The 23,280-nt window shown below is 39.9% G+C and overlaps 1 protein-coding gene and 1 pseudogene across 4 annotated transcripts in view; both read left to right on the forward strand.

Moving 5' to 3' along the window:
- The window catches only part of CENPI (centromere protein I), a 68,996-nt gene that overhangs the window by 27,720 nt on the left and 17,996 nt on the right, over positions 1-23,280 (forward strand). For all 3 annotated transcript variants that reach the window (XM_084869558.1, XM_084869557.1, XM_084869559.1), the window contains exons 8-15: positions 6,073-6,159; positions 6,714-6,842; positions 7,074-7,241; positions 7,359-7,479; positions 9,579-9,670; positions 13,309-13,426; positions 13,516-13,580; positions 20,094-20,188. In XM_084869558.1, coding sequence (XP_084725684.1) covers positions 6,073-6,159; positions 6,714-6,842; positions 7,074-7,241; positions 7,359-7,479; positions 9,579-9,670; positions 13,309-13,426; positions 13,516-13,580; positions 20,094-20,188 — 875 coding nt within the window. The remainder of the gene's footprint in view (positions 1-6,072; positions 6,160-6,713; positions 6,843-7,073; positions 7,242-7,358; positions 7,480-9,578; positions 9,671-13,308; positions 13,427-13,515; positions 13,581-20,093; positions 20,189-23,280) is intronic.
- LOC311615455 (large ribosomal subunit protein uL22-like) lies at positions 7,732-8,950 on the forward strand (annotated as a pseudogene). Its single transcript has 2 exons — positions 7,732-7,764; positions 8,383-8,950. The product of its transcript is annotated as a large ribosomal subunit protein uL22-like (transcript).

The raw sequence follows: 23,280 nt of genomic DNA on the forward strand, positions 1-23,280 counted from the left end.
ACTTCAACTTTTTCCACTGCCCAATCATGCCCTTTAATTTCTTTATTGATTATGGTATCACATAATTGTCTTCATCCCCCCCATTCCCCTCCCAAACCATGTATTGCCGCCGCCCCCCACCCCATTGTCTATGACCACTGGTTAGGTTTATATGCATGCATTCAAGTCCTTTGGTTGATCTCTCTCCCTTTCCCCTACCTTCCCTCTGAGGTTTGGCAGTCTGGTCGATGCTTCCCTGTCTCCAGGTCTGTTTTTGTTCATCAGTTTATGTTGTTCATTATTTCCCCTAGATGTGTGAAATCATGTGATATAAGAAATACACTTATAAGAACTGAAAATGAGACTAGGCTTTGGGGATTTAAATGGAATGAATTACTACCTTCAAGGAGCTTTTTGACTAGGCAACTCAATCAACAAAATAAAACTGGGTCAAGGAGGAGTGGTGATGCTTGAGATAAATTTTAACAGATGAATAGGATTTAACGAGGCTAAGAAGGAAGAGCAGGACACTCCGGGCAAAAGGAATAGCATGAGCAAAAATGTAAAATAGCAGAAACTGTTTAGGGAACTGGGTTGGTATGGCTAGAAAATAAGTGTCAGGGAGTAGTAAGAAACAACTACTTTATTTTATTAAAATAAAGTGACTGGTTTATTTTTTGTGTGAATGTGATAGAGGAAAAAGCATTCTTTCTGGATACTTAAACTTCCGTATATTCCTTGACCATTATCTTTTGTCCTTATAACTCTCTTGCATTGTTATCTCCACTGTACCTGCCAGGTAACAGAAATCTGTGAATCTTTGGGTATAACACAATAGGAAGTTGTAGTGCCTATGCCTAAGTGCTGCAACCTGCATGATCTACCTGAAGGCATTCAAATTTAATGAAAAACACAAACTCATGTGCACATTCGTGCTTCTCTAGTGTGAGGTTTCCTATTAGTACAATTAAGTGATTGTTCTTGTTTTATAGCTTCCAGTTTTGCTTCTATGGGTACAATATTTCTCTTAGCTCTGCGAGGATATTAATGACAATGTTTTTGTCCAAATCGCATTTCCCTTGACATTAATAAAAATTGTGGAGATGTACTTTTTCCATCTTAACAGCAAAACATTTCAACTGAAACAGTGTATGTTCAAGTGTATGATTTAGTACATGATTCTAAAATTTTAAAACATAAGCATTAATTGTATGGCTTCATTATTAGCATTCTATATAATATATTACTAAATTATTTCATTATCAATGCCCATTTATAAGGATATATTCATAAAATTGTTTTGATTAGCTGGATTTTGTTAAATTTGTTTTAAAGTCCAATAATATGAAGCCTAGAAGACATAGCCATGCTCACATGTAACTGAACATATAGAATGGTAATAGCCATAATCAGCACATGAGCACAAATATATTGGATATGTAAATTTCTTGAATTTCTGGTATCAACTCCATATAAAGGCCTGTATCCCTTCTATACCCACCCATGACCCATAACTCTTGATCCACAGAGGAAACAAAATGCAGAAATAGTCTTTCTGATGGCAAGCATGAATAGTGGGATCTGGAGTAGGCATGTTGTTATTTTAAAAGTACAAGGACTACCCAGCCAATGTGGCTCAGTGGTTGAGTGTCAACCTATAAACCAGGATGTCATGGTTCGATTCCCAGTCAAGGCACATGCCCAGGTTGTGGGATTAATCCCCAGTGTGTGGTGTGTAGGAGCCAATCAGTGATGATGTTTCTCTCTTTCTTTTCCTCTCTGAAATCAATTAAAAATTATATATACTTTTTTAAAAAAGCACCAGTGCCTGTTGAGAACCATCTTTGGAATAGGAAGGGGGAGTTAATCTTAAAGGTTGGTGAGGATGGTTTCTGGGATTCTCCCTCTATCAGGCATGAGCTTGTGTGACTAAGGCTGTGATTTTTATTTAATATTTTCAGATTTATTTCCTTAGCATTCCTTTCTTTAGTTTTTTTCATGGTAGAGGCTTTTCTCTATTGCCTGGTAAACCTAGTTTGTTCATTTGTAATAAAACACTAAAATGTTGATTGGAGACTTGTGTGTGTGAGCAGGACTTGTTCATTGTCAGCTCTTGATGTTTCTCTCATTGGGGAGCCCCCTAGATGACTGTGTCATTTTTCCAAGAGGGAAATTCTATCTCTCCCGCCTGTGGGTTGTATTAGGCCTCTCCAGAGAAACAGAACCAATAAGATATGCATACTGGGTGGGGCAAAAGTAGGTTTACAGTTGTTTACAGTTAATGTGAAGTAAAATGCAATTTGGAAAAAAAAATAGTCATTAATATCCTTGCAGAGCTAAGAAAAGAAGATATTGTACCCATAGAAGTAGGAAAACAATGCAATAATTAATAAATAATGCAAGAATAAACTGTGTCATATGCTCATAACTGTAAAACAACTTTAGCCCCACCCTGCATATGTGTGTATTTACACTAATAAAAGAGAAACATACAAATTGATAATCCCTCTGCTACACCCACCAGCCAATCAGGAATGAATATGCAAATTAACCCAACAAAGATGACTGCAGCCATCAAGCTGGAATGAGCAGGAGGCGTGGGTTGCCCCTGGTGACAGAGAGCCAAGCCTCCTGTTCACTCCATGGCCACAGCCATTTCTATTGGAATTTATTTAACTTCTACAATTGAAACTTTGTAGCCTTAAGCTGAGGCCTGGGCCAGCCAGGGTGTGTGAAAAGCTTGGCTTCCTCCATTGCGAAGGGGGGGGGGGGGGGGGGGGGGGTGCAACCCTTGCCTCCTGCTTTCTCCAGGTGCCTGGCTGCCTCCATTTCTTTTGGTATTTATCTTCTATAATTGAAACTTTGTAGCCTGGAGTGGAGGCCTCAGCCAGCCAGAGCAGGTGGAAAGCTTGGCTTCTTCCATCGCCAGGGAAACCCAAGCCTCCCTCCTGCTTGCTCAGTGGCTGCAGCTATCTTGGTTGAGGTTTATTTGCATACTTGCCATGATTGGCTGGTGGGTGTGGCTTGTGGGTGTAGCGCAGTGGTGCTTAATTTGCATTACTCTTTTATTAGATAGAACTAGAGTCCCGGTGCATGTAATTCTTGCACTGGAGGGGGGGTGTTCCTCAGCCCAGCCTGCCTCCTCTCACAGTCTGGGAGCCCTCAGAGAATGTCCTACTGACAGCTTAGGATATGACTGATCTTTCTTTCTTTCTTTTGTTCGTTCGTTCGTTCATTCGTTCGTTCCTTTCTTCCCTCACCTGAGATATTTTTTCATTGATTTTTTTGGAGAGCTTGGAAAGAGAGGGAAAGACAGAGAAAAACATCAATGTGAGAGGGACACTTCAATTGGTTGCCTCCTGCCTGAGCTCTGACCTGGGCCCCAGCCAGGGAGAAGCCTGCAACCTTGGTACATGCCCTTGACCAGAATCAAACCTGGACCCTGTGGTCAGCAGGCTGAGGCTCTATCCACTGAGCCAAACCACCTAGGGCAGGATATGACATTTCTTAGAGCCTCTAGCAGCGGACCTTCGTTTTTTCCTCCAGGAGTGAGGTGGAAAAACCCTAGGTCACCTTCTTGGATTCTTATTACTCAATTTACCAAGAACACTGTGAGTGGTGTACTGGGTGCTTAGCCAATGAGTGGTCAGAAAAGGTGTTTCCTCTGCAGCTCACGCACAGAGGCGGGACTACCAGCGAGGGCTTGCTCTCAGCTGCAGCAGCTGTGAGCATTTCCTCTCCCCTCTCCACTCTTCTTTTCCCCTCTCCCCTCTGGGCCTGTGCTTGGCTGCAGAGGCTGCAGGCAGGCCCATCCTCTCCTCTCCTGGCCTGTGCTTGGCCATGGAGGTTTTGAGCAGGCCCACCTTCTCCTCTTCGGGCCTGCTCTTGGCTGTGGTGGCTTGGGCAGGTCCCCTGTCTCCATGTCCTTTTCCACTCCGGGCCTCACCTGCGTGCACAGTCTCCTCCTGACTGGTAGTGACTTTTATGGCATCCTGGCTAATTTACATATTGCCTCTTTATTTATATAGACTAGAGGCCCAGTGCACAAATTTGTGCACAGGTGGGGTCCCTCAGTCTGGCCAATGATTGGGGCCCATCAGGCTGTCTTGCCTAGTCCCAATTAGGGCCAATTGTGACCAGCCTGCTGTGGGGAGGGACCACAGGAAGTTGGCTGGTTGCAGGAGTTGGGCTGTGGGAGCATACTGACCACCCAGCTGGCCATGGGGTTGGGGGGGATGGACAGCGAGAAGTTGGCTGGCCGTGGGAGAATGTCTGTGGGAGTGCACTGATCAACAGGGGGAAGCTCCTGCATTGAGCGTCTGCCTCCTGGTGGTCAGTGTACATGATAGCGACCAGTCATCCAGTCATAACAGTCTCTTAAGCTTTCAGATAGATAGATAGATAGATAGATAGATAGATAGATAGATAGATAGGATAAGTTTCTAATTGAATGAGCCCACCTACATTATGGAGGACAATCTCATTGATTTAAAAGTAGATCATCCAAAATACATTCACAGAAACACCCAGAATAATGTTTCATCAAATACCTTGGCACCCCATGGCCAAGCCAAGTTGAAACAAAATCAATAATCATAGGGATAGGAAACTGGCTGCTAGGATTCCGAGACATAAGCCTTGGAAAGGGGTGGAGAGAGGTCCTGGTTACACCCTCCCTCCATTGTGCCTGATATCTGAGTCCAGCTTCATCTTTAGAGAGTAAAACCCTGATGTTTGCCTAAAAGTGTAGTGAAGGAATTTGGGGTCTAACTGCTTTTCATGTAGGCTTCCAACCAATCTTGTTTCTTGACCCTCTTGCAGCTCCACTTTTCAGAGGTAATCTGGTTTCACAAATTCCGAGTCTTTCTGGGGGTTCTCAAGCATGAATATTTTGAGGCATTTTTCTGTTGCTGCTTTAGGCTTCATTTTCTCTGATCTGTTAAGTTGGTTATTATTTGTTCATCTTCATTCTAGGTTTCAAAATCTTGAGATCTCTGATTTTCTGTTATCTCCTCTCTTGTTCTCTTTGAACTTTTGTTTTAAGCCTTTTTCATTCCTTTACTTTTTAGTAAATGGGTCTTTGGGAGAACCCAGAATTAAACACATATGTTCAGTATGCCATGTTTAACTGGAAGTTTCCCTTTTTTGGAAAAGAATGCTAACTTTTTAACAACAAAGATAGGTTTAGTTAAGTTGGCAATAAATTCTAAAGTTCTCTCTACTACTAAATATTTGCTCTATCAAAAACATTTAAACTGGAAGCAAACACTCTGATACAAATTGACATGAATACATGCTCAGAGGTCAGAAGATAATTCAGCATAGATAAACTGGGCCATTTGGTTTTAATAAAATAAATTTAATTTCAAGAAGCTGTTATAAAGTAGGTATACTGTATTTCTAAGCCTCATATTCTGCCTCCCTTATTTTATACAGTATTTGTTTCAATAAAATTGTACTATGATAAAGCATTTTGTTTATTTCCTTGAAATTCATTTTAGTTGTACGCTAGCTCTGGGTAGTCAGATATATCAAACACGCGTATCCAGCAGTAATGACTCCTATCACTGTAAAATTACTGTTTTTATTAAGACTTGTTTCAGTTATAGGAATCCGCTTTGCTGCTGCATACTAATTGTTAGATTTCCTAATCAATTTTTCAGGCATTATTCAGGTATTAATATTTCCTTTGCTCTCTTTTATTGGCTTCCCTGCTTGTCTTCTGTCTTCCTATTCAAATCAAGAGTGAATAAACTTTGAGTCATGAATATGTTACCCCCGAGAATAAGCTGTGCTAGCAGGTATCACTTGTAAGCTTAAGGTGTGGGCAAAGAAGAAGAGAGAAAATATAAGGAAAAACTAAAATAGAAGAATAACTCATAAAAGCGAAGACAACAGGTTGGCAAGGGTTGTTTTATAATAGTTGATTTAAATGCCTGGTTATTCATTTCTTGATTTTCTATAACATCTTCATAAAGCGTAATGCATAGTAAAATTAGGATCTGAATATATGCACAATCTGTTTATTTTATTGTTACTCTTTTTTCTTATTGACCACAGAATTGAAAATTGAAAACTTTTATTTTATTTCAGGGAAGGCAGCCTTATCTCCATGCTTTGCTGTCGCTGTATAAGTTCTTCGTTCCCACTTTGATTTCTGTATCATTGCCTATGAAGAAGGTAAGGGATTTAGGAGTGATAAATCATATTGAGATTGAAATATGTTATTTTTTATTAATCTACATATTTGGACTGAAATGTTTATAGCATAGTATTTTTAAAATTTATTTTAAACATATTTTTAAAATACGTTTTTATTGATTTGAGAGATTGGAAGAGGGAGAGAGAGAAACATAGATCAGCTACTTTCTGTACATCCCCAACTTGTGATTGAGCTTGCAACCTGGGCTTATGCCCTGACCAGGAATGGAACCGGTGACGTTTTGGTGAACAGGATACTAATGCCCAACCAATTGAGTCACACTTGCCAGGGCAGCATATTGTTTAAGATCTAGTATTATACTTCTTCTGGGGAGTATTTTTAGGGTTTGGCACTTTGATTCCTTTTGATGTATTTGATAGATTCTTGATAAGTAAAAAATCTGTTAAGTGGATTTGCATGGGTGCAAAATATTTTATAATCAGTATAATTTCAATTAATGAAAAGTTTTAGATTTTATGTTGCTTCAGCTTATAGGTACTTACTCTTATTTATTTTACATCCAAATTTATAGATCTATTTTAAGAATCCAGAGAATTTGTGGAAGACAGCTCTAGTTGCTGTGAGGCAAAGGAATCAGGAACCTTCTCCAGAACCTCTGAAGCTGATTTTAGGTGCAGCTACTGTCCGTCCTAGGAAAAGAGTAAGTATCTAAAATCTCAAATGATTTTTTGAGGCCATCGTTTATTAACTCCAAGCAATAATCATTCAGATGTTAGAAGAGATTATAGATATTTAAATACGTTTTCATTATCCAGGATTCTATGCAAATCACATTCAGACTCCATTTTATTGAACCACTTTAACTGCTTTTACATTTATAGTTTATAGTCTGTTTAGTTTATTGATATATTTTATTATATTTCTTCTTTAGAAATGGGATTCTCATTCACTTATACCAGTGCTACATTCCAATATCCAAAGTAAAGAATATGGAAAAAAAGGGATGAGTCTTTCTGATTTTCTCAGTAGGAATAGAGCGTTTTCAGCAGAACAGCTTAAAAGCTTCCCTCAACTCTTACAGAACATTCATTGCTTAGAGGTATGTGACTGGACCATGTACTTATCTTTTGTTTATATATTTGCTAGCTGATGATTTACTTGTTGCTCTAACCTACTTTTTACATACTTAGGTTGACTGATTGCTCTGTCTTTGCAGCTGCCTTCTCAGATGGGCGCAGTGCTAAACAACTCTTTGCTACTTCACTATATTAACTGTGTCAGAGATGAATCACTTTTACTGAGGCTCTATCATTGGTTGAGTCAAACATTACAAGAAGGTAAAAATTGATGCTTAAAAGTTGGATGATTAAGGAAAGTACACCGTAGTTTACAAATGAGTTTCTTTTATAAAGGTGCCAGATTCTATACAGGAGTAGCCTTCATATGCTATCATTATTTCTTGGATATCAATCATATTCACAGCCTGAGTGCCTCCATTTTTGTAATTTTAAGGGCAGTAAGAAAGGAGGTGTGCTGTTAAGGAAATATTTCTTGGTTGTCACCAAAACCCACTGGATGGCTCCACTTTGATGACCATCATAGTGCAAGGCCTCTGCATCTTTGTATGTCCAGAAACTTGCCTTTAAGCCCTCAGAACCTACAGATCAGTGCTAACCAAATCCAGAGGATATTGTTGTATAAATCAGACTGTTGCCTTATTATTGCATACTAGAAGTGATTCTGGTGACCAAAATGTTCATTTTTGCCAACTAGAGTATCTCTTCTCTGTTATGAGTATAAATTGGAGCCAAATTAGTCATTAGATTTCTTAACTATAGAATTAAAGGAAAGGGCAGTGAGGGAGTTTTTCATAAGGGCGATAGTAAATACTGAAAATTTGATTCCTCCAAGTGAGTTGATTTCTTTGGAGATTATATTTTGTTTACTAGAGCGTTTCTTTCCTGAATAAGCAACTCCTGACTCTTCATAAATAAAAGTCCATTTTAGTTGGTTCCAAATTAACACTCCTTGCTCTACTTGGAATTTTTCTTTAGGTAGGATATGATACAGTTATTATATTTATATGTAGTAAAGCCCAACTCACCCTAATTGAAGCTTAGGGAATTCATAAATTTACTTATTTAGTTATTTATTTTAACAAGTGTTTTAATATTTTATATAATACATAGAACTGTTGTTGCTTAATAAATGGAAGTTTTCATGTAAAAAATAATATTAAGAATTTAAAAATTGTACTCTATTCACTTGACCCAGAAAACCACAAAATCATGCAAATTGAGAGGTTCAAATCTTCGTGTTCACTTTGGAACACTCATGAAACTGCCCAGGCCATTAAGGGTATGCATATTTGAAAAGCCACCAATTATATGAAGGGTGCCAGTTTACAGAAGCAATGTGTGCCATTCCATCATTATAATGGTAGCATTTTTAGGTGCGCCCAGGCCAAACAGTGGGGTTGGATACAGGGTTGGTGGCCCAAAAGGTGTGCTGAACTTTTGCTGCACATGCTTACAAATGCAGAGAGTAATGCCGAACTTAAAAGTTTAAATGTAGATTCTCTAGTCATTAAGCGCATCCACGTGAACAAAGCTCCAAAGATGCTACACTGAACTTACAGAGCTCATGGGCGGATTAATTCATACACGAGTTCTCCCTGCCACAAGGAGATGCTCCTTACTGAAGAAGAGCAGATTGTTCCTACACCAGAAGAGGATGCGCAGAAGGAAAAGATATCCCAGACGAAACTGAAGAAACAAAAACTACTGCTCAGGAGTAAATTCAGCATGAAATAAATACTAATAAAGTAAAAGCAGAACAAAAAGAATTTTTAAATTGTTGAAAGTGTTTAAATAATTAATAACCAGTCATGGTTTTAAAAAAATAAAACAATTGAAAAATGAGGCTGAAACTGGTTTGGCAGTGGATAGAGAGTTGGCTTGCGGACTGAAAGGTCCCAGGTTCAATTCCGGTCAAGGGCATATACCTTGGTTTTGGACACATCCCTGGTAGGCTGTGTGCAGGAGGCAACCGATTGATGTTTCTCTCTCATTGATGTTTCTCTCTCCCTTCCTCTCTAAAAAAATCAATAAAATACAATTTAAAAAAATAAAGAAAGAAAAAAAAGAAAAATGAGGGCATTCATAAATTTAAATTCATTCATTTATAGATCTTAGATCATTATGTGACATAAAAGCCAATCACATTCATATTATATGTGTATTTTTTCACAATAGGCTTTCCCCTGTATTAGTGAAGAATATCTCACTATCACCTCTGTTGCAATCTACAGCTATGTTGAGGTGTATGAGACTGATAGCTTGTCATTTATTTTTTATTTTAGAGTTATGGTAATTATGTTTTATGAAGTTTTTATTGCTGTGCAGCCTGATGTTTATCTTTCATATTTCTGCTCCAGAATGTATTTGGTACAAGGTGAATAATTATGAATGTGAAAAAGAATTTACCAACTTCCTGGACACTATTATCAAGGCAGAGTGCTTCTTACAAGTAAGATTCCACTTGTACACACTCCATCGCTTCTTACCAATGTATTTGGTTATCTATTGAATACCTATTCTTAGTGCTCAACATCCTTTGCAAACAATATTTGCTCAATTTAAAACTCGTTATAAATGGGGCCAAGTTGAATTGATGTTTGTTTTTATACTGTTGGACTTGAAGAAAATTATTTGTTAAATTATGCAAATAAGAGAGAATGTCCTATAATTTAAGAGAACAAACTGAAGATGCAATTGGATGTGTTCAATTAATTGAATTAGGTGGTAAGATAAATATCTTGGGGTCACTACTTGTGTTTTTATAATCAACAGACGCTTTTAAAATATTGAGTATGTTCCAGCCAATTCTTTGGCCTGGATAGCCCTGAATTGTACTGTAAGCTACAACTCAGGTATCATTGGGGAACATTTACCTAACACTGGTTTAAATGTTTGCTCTATGTGCTCCCTTAGCTCTCTTGCATTTACTTGTATCATGGCACTTTTAGCATCCACTAATATTTTTCTACACATTATGAGCACCCAGTGAGTTAAAACATGTTTAAATTTTTTTTCATGTACAGGTGTTCAGCTTGGTACCTGGTACAAAAGAGATGCTCAATAAATGTTGAATACATCTTTTTTAAAAAAAATATTGTTCAGATTATTACAATTGTTTCTTTTTCCCCCCCATAGCTCCTCTCTATCAGGTTCCTACCCTACCCTTTGTCCTTGCCCTCGCCCCCCCATTGTCCTTCTCCATAGGTGGATGCTTTTTGTTCAGTCTTTTTCCTTACCTCCCACTCCCCTTTTCCCCTGAGAATTGTCAGTCCACTTCCTTTCTATGCCCCTGATTCTATTATATTCACAAGTTAATATTGTTCATCAAATTTTTTATTCCCTTGGTTTTAGATTCACTTGTTGATAAATATGTATTTGTTGTTCATAATTTTTATCTTTATCTTTTTCTTCTTCCTCTTCTTAAGAAGTACCTTTCAGCATTTCATATAATTCTGGTTTGGCTATGGTGAACTTTAGCTTTTTCTTATCTGTGAAGCTCTTTATCTGACCTTCAATTCTGAATGATAGCTTTGCTAGGTAGAATAATCTTGGTTGTAGTTTCTTGCTATTCATCACTTTGAATATTTCTTGCCATTCCCATCTGGCCTTCATAGTTTCTGTTGAGAAATCAGCTGACAATTGTATGGGTGCTCCCTTATAGGTAACTAACTGTTTTTCTTTTGCTGCTTTTAATATTCTCTCTTTGTCTTTTGCTCTTGGAATTTTAATTATGATGTGTCTTGGTGTGATCCTCTTTGGATTCCTCTTGTTTGGGGTTCTGTGTGCTTCCTGGACTTGTAAGTCTATTTCTTTCACCAGGTGGGGGAAGTTTTTGATCACTATTTCTTCAAATAGGTTTTCAGTATTTTGCTCTCTCTCTTCTTCTGGAGTACCCCATAATTCTGATGTTGGTATGCTTGAAGTTGTGCCAGAGGCTCCTTACACTATCTTCAACTTTTTGGATTCTTTTTTCTTTTTGCTTTTCTGTAGGAGTGGTTTTTGCTTCTTGGTGTTCCAAATTTTTGACTTGATCCTTATGATCTTCTAGTCTGCTTTTAGGATTCTGTATTATATTTTTTATTTCAGTCAGTGTATGTTTAATTTCGAGTTGATCCTTTTTCATGTCCTCAAGAGTCTCATCAAATTTATCGGCCTTTTCTAAGAAATTCTTGAAATACCTTATAACTGTGGTTTTGAACTCTATATCCAGTCTTTTGCTTTCCTCCATTTCCTTCAATTATCGCCTGCCTCTTTGTCTCCGCATTTTGGCTGCTTCCCTGAGTTGATGGAATGGCTTTGTGCGCTAGGTGTCCTAGCAGGGCCCAGTAGCTCAGACTCCCCAGTTACCTGAGGTGGACACTCTTGGTGTAGCCCTTTGTGGGCTGTGTGTGCAGTCTTGTTGTAGTTAAGCCTTGATTGTTGTTGGTATCACTGGGGGAAGTTGATCTCCAAACCAAATGGCTGGGAGGATCAGCAGTGTCATTGCTGGGAGGGTTTCTGTGCTTAGCCTGGATGGGGTGGAGTCTCAGGGTGGAGCAGACAGCCTCAGGTTCCTGTTCCCTGTGTCCCATGGCAATGGCTGCATGCACCTCTGAGAGTAGGCTGCTCTCAAGTTTCTCCTGCTGCCGGACAGTCCAGTTTCTCCCTGACTGGAGCTGGATTTCAGTGTAGTTGGGAGGTTTTATTTTCCTCCTAAACTAGAAAGCTAGCCACGCATTTGCTGCCTGCCCTCTCTGGAGTCTCTGGGCGCAGCTGCCGCGAGTCTCCAAGCGCCGCTGCGAGTAAGCCAGCCACGTATTAAGCTGCCCACCTTTTCCATGTGCAAGGGTCTCTGCACCTCCACAGCTCCTGAATCTCAAGTGTTCTTTTCTCTTTCCTTCTTAGTTGTAGAATTTCCACTCAGCCAGCTTTCCAGTGGTTCTGGACAATGCCCACTCTATCTTCCATTTGCAGTTTTAAAATTGTTGTGCGAGGCTGCCGTATAGGTGTTTATCTTATGCCACCATCTTGGTTTCTCCTCTGAATACATCTTAAGGATTTGATGTGAAACAATGGAATTGGAAATTGGATGTGAATATTGGTGAAAATAAAGGCATACATTTAGGTTGACTTTTTAGGTTCCTGCTTGAAAGCATGATGATGGCATTCAGGGAGAAAGAGAGTATAGGAGAAGCAGGCTTTGAAGGAAAGGTACATTTGGTTTTAAAGATGCATGTGGGACAGGTAAGAGGTCATAAATAGTAGACAGTTAAATAAGAAATCTAGAGCTCGGGAATGAGATTTGGGATAGAGGTACAGATTAGGACTGCTCATGGCATAGGTGATAGTTTTAGCTATATTATGGATGAGATTGTTCAGAGAATTCATGCTATTAAAGAAGGTCGAGAATGGAGTTCTGGTGCACACTTCTATGTGGTTTTTTTTTTTTAAATATGTTTTTATTGACTTCAGAAAGAGGAAGGGAGAGATAGAAACATCAATGAGAGAGAATCATTGATTGGTTGCTCCTGCACACCACTTATTGAGGATTGAGCCCATGACCTGGTCATGTGCCTTGACCAGGAATTTAACCGTGACCTCCTGGTTTGTGGTTTAATGCTCAGCCACTGAGCCGCACTGGCAGGGCTGTTGTATACCACTATTTAAGGCTCAAGGTGACAAAGGAAAAAAGGAAAGCCTTGGCTACTCATCTTGGTGGAAACCTAAACAGCCTAGATGGAGCTGCCTAGAGTTTGGATTTGCTCTGTCATATCTAATGAAATTCCAGCCTTGTATACGTTTTGACTGTTTAAGTGGCTGCATGCACTTCAAAATAATAAAATTTTACTTGTTTTTAAAGATATTCTGTAACTTTCTAGCTTCTTTCCAATTGATGAAGTTTGTGGCATTTGAAAACTCTGTTGATAAAGATGGCAATATACCCAAAAATTCATCATCTGATCCTTTTTATGGGGAAATTTGGCTTTTAATTATATTGATGACAAAATTAATCTAAGGGTAAAATATGTATATCACAGAATAAGCTGATTGCTTAGAGAGCACTTAAGACTGAAGAGTTTTAAGAGTTATTATCAACTTGTGTTACAGGAGGGCTTTTATTCCTGTGAAGCATTCCTGTATAAGAGCCTTCCTCTCTGGGATGGCTTCTGTTGTCGATCACAGTTCCTTCAACTTGTGAGCTGGTTTCCTTTTAGCAGCTTCTCTGGTATGTATTATGAAAACTTAGAATAATATTTTATTCAATGTAATATTAATGAAAAGGATTCTAAATACTTTTTTTTTTTTAATTCCTAGAGGTGAAGCCATTTATATTTGATCGTCTGGCACAGCTCTTTTTTACATCAACCATTTATTTCAAGGTAAAAGGAAAACACTAAATACTATCTTGACTAGATTGAGTAGGGAATATTATCCTACAGCCAGTGGTACGATTCCAAACCCACATTATGGTAATGGTTTTCTAACAGGATTTTGTTGAACCTGGACTTGAGGTTCTACATTTCTGAAATAAAAGTTAATGCATAATTTTATGTTTTTAAGATTTTGTTTGCATATAGTTCTTAAACTCTTTCCTCTTGTAGCAGATAACGAAGTGAATTAACAGGTTGCAAATAAGTATTAATAAAAACCAATTGGGAAATACTTAAGTATATATTTAGTTTGATTATTGTGGTCAATATTTTTGTAAATACACTTATTCATTTCACCATTATTTATTGAGCATCCACTATGTGCTAGACACCCTTTTTGACACTGGGAAAACAGTAATGACCAAAGAAAACAAAACTCTCTGTGACACTCATACTATATATTTATAATATAGTCGTTTTCTGCTAATAATTGTTCCAACCTTGTATTATTACTTGTGTTACTATTTTGGGGTCTCCAAAAAGACTGCTGTGGCTTCCAGGAGTTCTACCTGAGTTTGAGAGCTACTTTCTTATAGAATGATTATTCCTATTCCAGAAGAGTGACAACATAAATAATATTTCTTTTATAACTTTTCTTCAATTTAATTCACCTACTGTTGGCCACACTTATAGGAAAAATATCTTATCCTAGAGTTCGTTATAATCAAATGGCATTTTATTAATTACCTATCACATTAATGTGGATTTGAAATTTATTTCTATTATTTATAATTTACTACTAGACCAATACACACCACTTCCAGCTATTGTATTTTCAAGAACTTCATTTTATAGCTTTTTGTGATTCTCTTCTGATTTTCTAATTTGGTAATTATTTATTTCTTCTCTTATTCCACCAGTCTAGAGAACTATTTATCTATAAATATTATGTTGAACCATTTTTTTAGATGAGGGATATATTTGTATTTGAGAGTGGGAGATGAGGAAAGGAAGGGATTGAGAAAGGGAAATAGATAGTGGGTTAAGGACAGAATTCGGGAATACTTACTTAATTCTCAACTAAAAGGCAAGTCTATGAGGGAACCTTTTCAAGAAGTATTAAAATATAATGTTATTAACCAATGTTACTCAAGTAAATTTAATTTGTAAAAAGTATGAAAAGAATCCGGAAAACAATAATGCCAAGTAAATGAATAATACAGGATATCAAGGAATGAAGTAATAATATTGCCACTATCCCAGGAAGGTCCAGAAAGATAAGGGCCAAAAATTGGGGTGGGGGGGTGATAATTCAGAGGTTTTAGCTATCTTTGTGAACAGTTTCATTGGAGTGTGGTGGAAGCCAGACTATAGAACTTGAGGAGTCAATGAGAAGTGAAGATAAGACAGTAAGTATAGACTATGTTTCCAAAAGTTTAGCTGAAAAGAAGAGATAGAAAGATAGCTATAGTAGGACTTTGAATCAAAGGAAGATTGTGGATTTTTTTTTTCTTTTTGTTTTTTGTCTCCAGAATGAGATAAACCTGAGCATGTTTATAGTTAGAATAGAAGGAACCAGTTACAAAAAGGAGAGGTGGAAAATAGAGGAAGGATGGGACATAATTGATAATGCAGGGTTTCAGAAGAAACATGAAGATACTGGTTTAAGACTATATAAAGGGATTTGCTTGAATGGATGTTGAGAATTGGCATGTACCACTTATTCTCTAAGGCTAGGTCAAGGATATATATATAGGATGGATATATATATATATATATATATATATATTTTTTTTTTTAAGAGTTAATATGCAAATTGACTGTCACTCCAGCACACAAGATGACCACCCCCATGTGGACACAAGATGGCCACCAAAAGATGGCCAGCAGGGAAGGGCAGTTGTGGGCAATCAGGCCAGTAAGGGAGGACAGTTGAGAGGGACCAGGCCTAAAGGGAGGGCAGTTGGGGGAGACCAGGCCTGCAGGGGAGGGCAGTTAGGGGTGACCAGGCTGGCAAGGAAGGGCAGTTAGGGTTGACCAGGCCAGCAGGGGAGGGCAGTTAGGGGCAATCGGGTTGGCAGGAGACCAGTTAGACATCGATCAGGCTGGCAGGCAGAAGTGGTTAGGTGCAATCATGCAGGCAGACAGGCAAGCGGTTGGGAGCCAACATTCCTGGATTTTGAGAGAGGTTCTAGATTTGAGAGGGTGCAGGCTGGGCTGAGGGACACCCCCATGCATGAATTTTATGCATCAGGCTTCTAGTACACACACACACACACACACACACACACACACACACACACACACACACACAGCTGGAAGAAAGGACAGGAAATTGAAATACTTTGTGACTAGAAATGTTAAATTTCTCAAAATAAGATGTGCGTTATAGAGGATAGAAATGATTATGGGGGTTCAGAAGGATATTATCAGAAGGATATTACGTACCTAGAACAGCTACTGATAAAAATAAGAGACAGAGCTGATTGGAGATAAATAAAAGGATTATTGTGCTTCATTTGGGGCCCAGATGAAGTTGGAGACCATAAATTTGCAGTGGTTCCAATCGGTATAGTTGTGTGTTTTTCTTTAGCTTAGATGTAGGAGTAAAGTAAGTGATGGGGTTGAATCAATTAGGATTTTGCTGGTGAAATGGAGTGAAAGAGAATTGTGAATTATTGACCATGTGGTCTACTCTAAATAGGAAGGTGAGGCTAAAAGAAGGCTAAAAAGACTGAAAAGTGACATTAAAAAGGAAGAATCAAGGGATTGAATGTATCTGAAGTTAAAGAGCAACAAGTAGGAGTTGTTGTGAGAAAACTAGAAGAATAGGAGGTCATAACAACGAAAGAATAATAGATGTTGGTGGTGGTTCAGTTCAGGTACAACTTAATGTGTGGCTCTGAATAGGTAACTAAGGTAAAATGAAGGTGAAAATTATTTGGTTTGAGGTCAAGGAACTGTGAAGCTGAAGTATTAGGTTGACCATCTTCATGGACACTGACATAACTGAGGTATTGATGGAAGGACTTGAGGCAGAGGGTGCTAAGGTTCTCAATGAATGTAGATGAGTTTCCAGGAGGTAGGTAGGAGAGATAGAGAAAAATAAAAAGTAAAGGTAGTATACAACAAAAGAGAAAGATGTTTTTTATGTAAGAAAGGTGGAGTAATAGTTTGGAAATTGTGTTGAAGATAGAAAGTTTTTGCTTTGTGTTCCAAAAACCAAAGAATAGTCAAATTCATGAGAAAAACTGACAGTAGCAAAGTGCAATCTGAAATAGGGTCTTTGATCTTAGCCTAACAAATTCAGCTAATACTCTGCTAATGAGGTTCTGTAGCTCAACAAACATTTGCAAATATTTGAAAGCTAGGCAGTTTTTTCCCCCTGTGGTACCTGATTAAATAGAACATCCATTTGTTTTCTTATTTTTTTTTTATGTGCCTCAGGCATGAATCAGCTCTGGCCACCGAAACAGGCCTCAAGCTAGGATGAACTAAGGACTGTACATCTGCTTTGTCTCTGATTAATATAAGAGCAGCACCACCAATAAGGTGTCTCCTTGCCCATTACCAGGGGCTCATCTGTTTTCTTTATATCTTTTTAAAGCTCCCTTTGAAAAGGAATATTTATTTCTGATTTTATATTTACCTTCTAAAATAAGGTGTTTACATTCTGCTCCCATATTAGCAGTGAGGAGCTGGGGCAGTGTTACTTCCAAGTGTTGAAGTAGAATAGGGAAATGTATTTAGAGGAAACAGTACCCAGACTGGGAGAAGAGGGAGAGCCAAGATCTGGTGAGAGTAAGAAGACAGAGGAAGCATATTTTGAGGCTGTAGGTTTAGATTACCACGGAATAGAGGTTCTGGAAACTGCGGTTGAAAGATCTGGGAAGGAAGGGGTCAGTGAAAGGGCCAAAGAAGCACAGAGTACTATAGAGTACAAGAAATTATAGATTACTACTAAAGGGGCTTTCATTCATACCTGAAAGTAAGGTGTCAATTTCTTTTTTTTAAGGTGTTAATTTCTTATTGAAAGTTTCAAACTTGTAGAGAATTTTTGTCAAAGTTTATTTGAGCAAAACTAATGACATGCCGAGAAGCAAGATCTCAAATGCTACAGAGAATAATAGTTTTGTTGTTTCTTTTATTCGTTGGAATTAAGGGGGAAACTTAAGGAAGGTTATATGAAAACTAGAGGCCCGATGCACAAAATTCATGCACTAACTAGTGTGGGGGTGTCCCTCAGCCCAGCCTGCACCCTTTCCAATCTACCCCTCGGGGGATGTCTTAACTGCCAGATTAGGCCAAATCTCACAATCCAGGACTGCTGACTCCCAACCACTCGCCTGCCAGCCAAACTGAACACCCCTAATATTCCCCTGCCAGCCTGATTGATGCCTAACTGCCCTCCCCTGCTAGCCCAATTGCCCCCAACTGCCCTCCCCTGATGGCCCGGTTGCCCCCACTGCCCTCCCCTACAGACCTGCTCACCCCTAACTACTCTCCCCTGCTGGCCTGATTGCCCACAACTACCCTCCCTTGTTGGCCATCTTATGGTGGCAATCTTTAACCAAATGGGGGCAGCCATCTTGTGTGAGGGTGTTAGGGTAAATTTGCATATTACCTCTTTATTATATAGGATGGGAGAAAGCAAGACAGGATTGGACCTCAGGATAGTTAACAAGATTATGAGCTCCCTTGAAGGTGGTCTGGAAAAGATTACTTCTGACATTTCAAAGGGATGTTGACCGAAATACACAAGAATAATGGACATAAAGGAGATATATGTACTATTATATGTAATACTTTAAACAGTAAAATAAAATTTAAAAAAAGAATAATGGACAGTACTTGCTGAGAAACCTTTTTTAAAAAAATATTTTTAATTGATATTTAGAGAAGCAGAGAGAGAGCGAGAGAGAGCGAGAGCGAGAGCGAGAGAGAGAGAGAGAGAGAGAGAGAGAGATATCAACCTGAGAGTGAAACATTGTTCTGCTACCTCTTACATGCCCCCTACTGGGGATTCAGCCCACAACCCAGGCTTGTACCTTGACTTGGAATCCAACCAGCAACTTTTTTTTTTCATTTAAAAATAAAATAATATATATATATATATATATATATATATATATATATATATATATATATCCCCCAGAGAGACAGGGAGAGGGCTAGAGAATTAGAAACATCAATGAGAGAGAAACATCCATCGATTCAGCTGCCTCCTGCACACTCCCTCCTGGGGATGTGCCCACAACCAAGGTACATGCCCTTGACCGGAATCGAACCTGGGACCCTTCAGTCTGCAGGCCGACACTCTATCCACTGAGACAAACTGGTTACGGCCCAACCCACAACTTTTAGTGCATGGAACGACACCCAACCAACCGAGCCACACCAGTCAGGCCTGGTTAAAACCTCTTACTAATGAAGTTATATGCCTAGAATGTGACTGTCCATCATGACCTGCCCAGTTAGGAATTTATGGTCAGATCACCATGTAAAGTTACTTCAGTCACTGAACTTACACATACCCCCTTTTTTGTTCACATTCTAAAAAATATTAATTGTACTATTTATATGAAGTAACAGTGAGCACCCTATCACTGGAGTTGTTCAGATAGTATCTAGTCCATTGTTTATTAAGAATGTTTAAGAAAGCTTTACTGGCCCTGGCTGGTGTTGCTCAGTGGTAAGAGCATCTGCCCTCACACCAAATGGTCATAGGTTCAATTCCTCGTCAAGGGCACATACCCGGATTGCAGGTTCAAACTCAGTCCCAGTCATGGGGCATGCTAGAGGCACCAGTGGATGTATCTCTCTCACATTGGTGTTTTTCTCTCTTTCTCTCTCTCTCTCCACCTCCCTCCCTTCCACTCTAAATATCAGTGGGAAAATATCCTCAGGTAAGGATTAACAAAATAAAAAATCTTTCCTGTGTTTAGTTTTGGGGTGATATGGATTGCTTTCAAATTTATAGATAATATGAATTATTCTCATAGATGCCCCAAGCATACTCTGTCAAATTTATTTTTGTATGTCAGTGAGGTCCTTGAAAAATTAAGGAAAGGCCTTAGAAAAGAAAAACTAGAATTGTTTTTATTTTCCATAGTCACAGAAGACAAGATAAATTTCATTACCATCAACAAGGAATAAATTGTAGGTCTAGACAGAATGTGAAAAGGGTGAGAAACTATAGCAACCTCAAAGGAACTGAGGAGAGACCATAGTGGTGGGTGATGTTGTATTTGATGATGTACTATCTGTTATTTGAGTGTAATTTAGAGAAATAAGGGTTTGTTCCTGGGCTGATAAGCTGGAATCAGTCCAGTAGAGAAAACAGCAAAATAAACTTGTAGTTACATTCATCTGTCAGGTTGGAGTGGCAACTATTGTGTTCTGAATTGGATGCAGTCATCTTCGTGGTCCCTTTCACTTTTAAGTCTATGGTTTATGGTTAGTTGTCAACACTATGGTGTGTCTGAATGTTTTTACAAATGAGTTTTTGTTTTGCTCCCTCAGTGTAGTGTTCTTGAGAACCTGAAAGAGCTACTGCAGAATTGGCTGTTGTGGCTTTCTATGGACATCCACATGAAAACTGTGACGGACAGTTCCCTGTGAGTTATCTTACAATCCTTTAAAAGAGATGGATCTGTATAAAAATATTTGTATATGGAGTTTAATAGTGTGGCATGGGACAGAATTGTTTTATATAAACATTTAGTCACACTTTTTCTGAATATATATATATACATATATACATATGCATGTGTGTGTGTGTGTGTGTATACACACACACACACACACTCTGAGTGGCCAGATTATTGTGATCTCTGAATGCATAATAATCTGGCCACTCAGAGTATATCCTATATAATAAAAGGCCAATATGCAAATTGTCACCTCAATGCAGGAGTTCGACCAGCAAGCAGGCTAGCCAACCGCCCTTGTCCCCTCCCCCTGGCCAGGCTGACTGGACCCCACCCATGCATGGATTCATGCACCGGGCCTCTAATGTACACACACACACACACACATACACATGCACATACACATACACACACAGAGTGGCCAGATTATTATGCATTCAGAGGTCATAATAATCTGGCCACTCAGAGTGTGTGTGTGTGTGTGTGTGTGTATACACACTAGAGGCCCGGTGCACAAAATTCATGCGCAGGTAGGGTCCCTACTCCTGGCCGGCCATCAGGGCCAATTGGGGCCTTTTGGCTGCTAGCTAGGGCCTTCCTTCTCTGGCTGTCTGCTGCTGGCAGGGGCCATCCTTTGCTCTGCACCACCCCCTGGTGGTTAGCACATGTCATAGCAAGCTATAGAACTCCTGATCTCTGGGTTGAACTCCTGAGGGGACACTTTGCATATTAGCCTTTTATATATTACTAGAGCTGTGGTCAGCAAACTGTAGCTTGCAAGCCACATGCTGCTCTTTGGCCCCTTGAGTGTGGCTCTTCCACAAAATACCATGGCCTGGGCGAGTCTATTTTGAAGAAGTAGCGTTAGAAGAAGTTTAAAAAATTTGGCTCTCAAAAGAAATTTTAATTGTACTGTTGATATTTGGCTCTGTTGACTAATGAACTTGTCAATCTCTGTACTAGAAGCCCGGTGCATGAATTCATGCATGGGTGGGGTCCCTCTGGGTGGCCTGCAGGGATCAGGCCGAAACCCACAGTCCAACACCGCCTGCAGCTCCTACCTGGTGCTCCCGTTCATCCCAAGCCCAGTGCCTGCTGCGGGCTCTCACCCAATGTCACAGCAGTGTTTACCAGCCATGAGCCCTGTGTCTGGTACCCTCCCAAGGGGAGTGGCCTGTGGGGTTGGGCTGAAACCGGCTCTCCGTAATCCTTCGAGGGCTCCTGGATTGCAACAGGGCACAGGCCCGGCTGAGGGAACCCACTGGTGCATGATCCGGCTGGGAAGGGACCATGGGAGGGCTCCAGGGCGTGTCTGGCCAATCTCACTCAGTCCCGATCGGTCAGACCCCAGCAGCAAGCTAACCTACCAGTTGGAGCATCTGCCCCCTGGTGGTCAGTGCATGTCATAACGACTGGTCAATTGTCTACCCCCTGGTGATCAATGCACTTCATAGCAAGTGGTTGAGCAGCCTTAGCATTATCATTTAGCATATTATGATTTGATTGGTTGATTGTTCTGCTATTCAGTCTATTTGCATATGATCCTTTTATTATATATTAGAGGGTCAGTGCATGAAATTCGTGCATGGGGTGGGGTCCCTTAGCCTGACCTGTACCCTCTCTAATCCAGGAGCTGTCAGGGCATGTCCTACTGACAGCATAGGCCCATTCCCCATGGCTCTCTGCTCTCTGTGGGCCAGGCTACTTCACTGCCACACCCTGCTGTCTGCTCTCTGTCTGCGGGGCCTAGGAGCTTTGCCGTTGCTGTGTAAATGAAGCCGCCATACCCTGCTGTCCACTCTCTGCTGGGCCTGGAGCTTCGCTGCCACCATCGCCACATGAACAAGTCACCCCTAACTGCCCTCCCTCCACTTCCAAGAATTAATAGAGCAAAACATTGTAGAGCTGACATTAAAACTTGCAACTTTGGCTTCAATTCAGTTTAGCTCACTTTATAAAATGTATTCTTATATATATTAATATATGAAGTCAATTTTGATGCTGGCTAGGAAAATCTGTAATTACTCTGTTCAGTTTTGTTTTTTGTTTCTCTGATATATTTTGGTAATACATATGAATTTCCATTATGATGGTTATTTTTAACAATGTGTACTTAACCCTCAAAGTGAAAGTAAAAGACTAAATTTCAAGGAATTGCCTACTTAGATTGTTATAACTCTACCTACAACCTTTGACTTCTCCTATATTCTGTTATCAGCCACATTATTTTTAACATTGTTTTTGAAAACTTTGTATTAAAGGAAATTACAAACATAAACAAAAGTAGAGGAACTAGCATGATGTTACCCCATGTATATACACATCATCCAGCTTCAGGTTAATCAACACATGGTTAACTCTTTTTCATTTATAACACCTCTCTCTTACCTCCTCCTCCATATAATAGCAAAGCCCAAACATCATTTCAACTGTTGAAAAAATGATCTATACTAATAAAAGTGTAATATGCTAATTAGACCAGATAGACCAGACATCTTCTGGATATCATTCCAGACATCCTTTCTGATAATGCCGGGGGTGTGGCCTGCCTGCAAAGCCCCGGTGGCCCCTTGCCCAGGCTGTCCCTGCCCCCCCCCCAGTGAGACCCCCACCCCGATTGGGGACGTGGCTATCCTGCAGACACTCTAACCCCTTGCCCAGGCCAGCCCTGCCCCCAGCAGGGATCGCTGCCCCTCAATGGGGATCCCAACTCCATTCCAGGGGGCCCCCTTTAGGACAGGCCAGCGGACCCTCACCCGTGCACCAGGTCTCTCTCATATAAAATAAAAGGGTAATATGCAAATTGACCCTAAGGGCAGAATGACCAGAACAACCACTGGATCAATCACTATGAGGCACACTGATCACCTCTTGATTCCTTTCCCCGGCTGGCAGTCTCTGATTATCTGATGGCCACCCGTGGCAGGGGTGGGGTTGGCGAGCAGGCAGCAACAGCTGACCTCCCATCCAATGGCAAATGGGGAACCAGGGGTGGGTGGTGGCAGGAGGTGGCTATGGCTGTGAGCAACCAGGAAAGATGGCCCTGATTGCAGGCCAGG

The sequence above is a fragment of the Pipistrellus hanaki genome (genome assembly GCF_964339955.1).
Source record: "Pipistrellus hanaki genome assembly, chromosome: X".
NCBI classification, from domain to species: domain Eukaryota; kingdom Metazoa; phylum Chordata; class Mammalia; order Chiroptera; family Vespertilionidae; genus Pipistrellus; species Pipistrellus hanaki.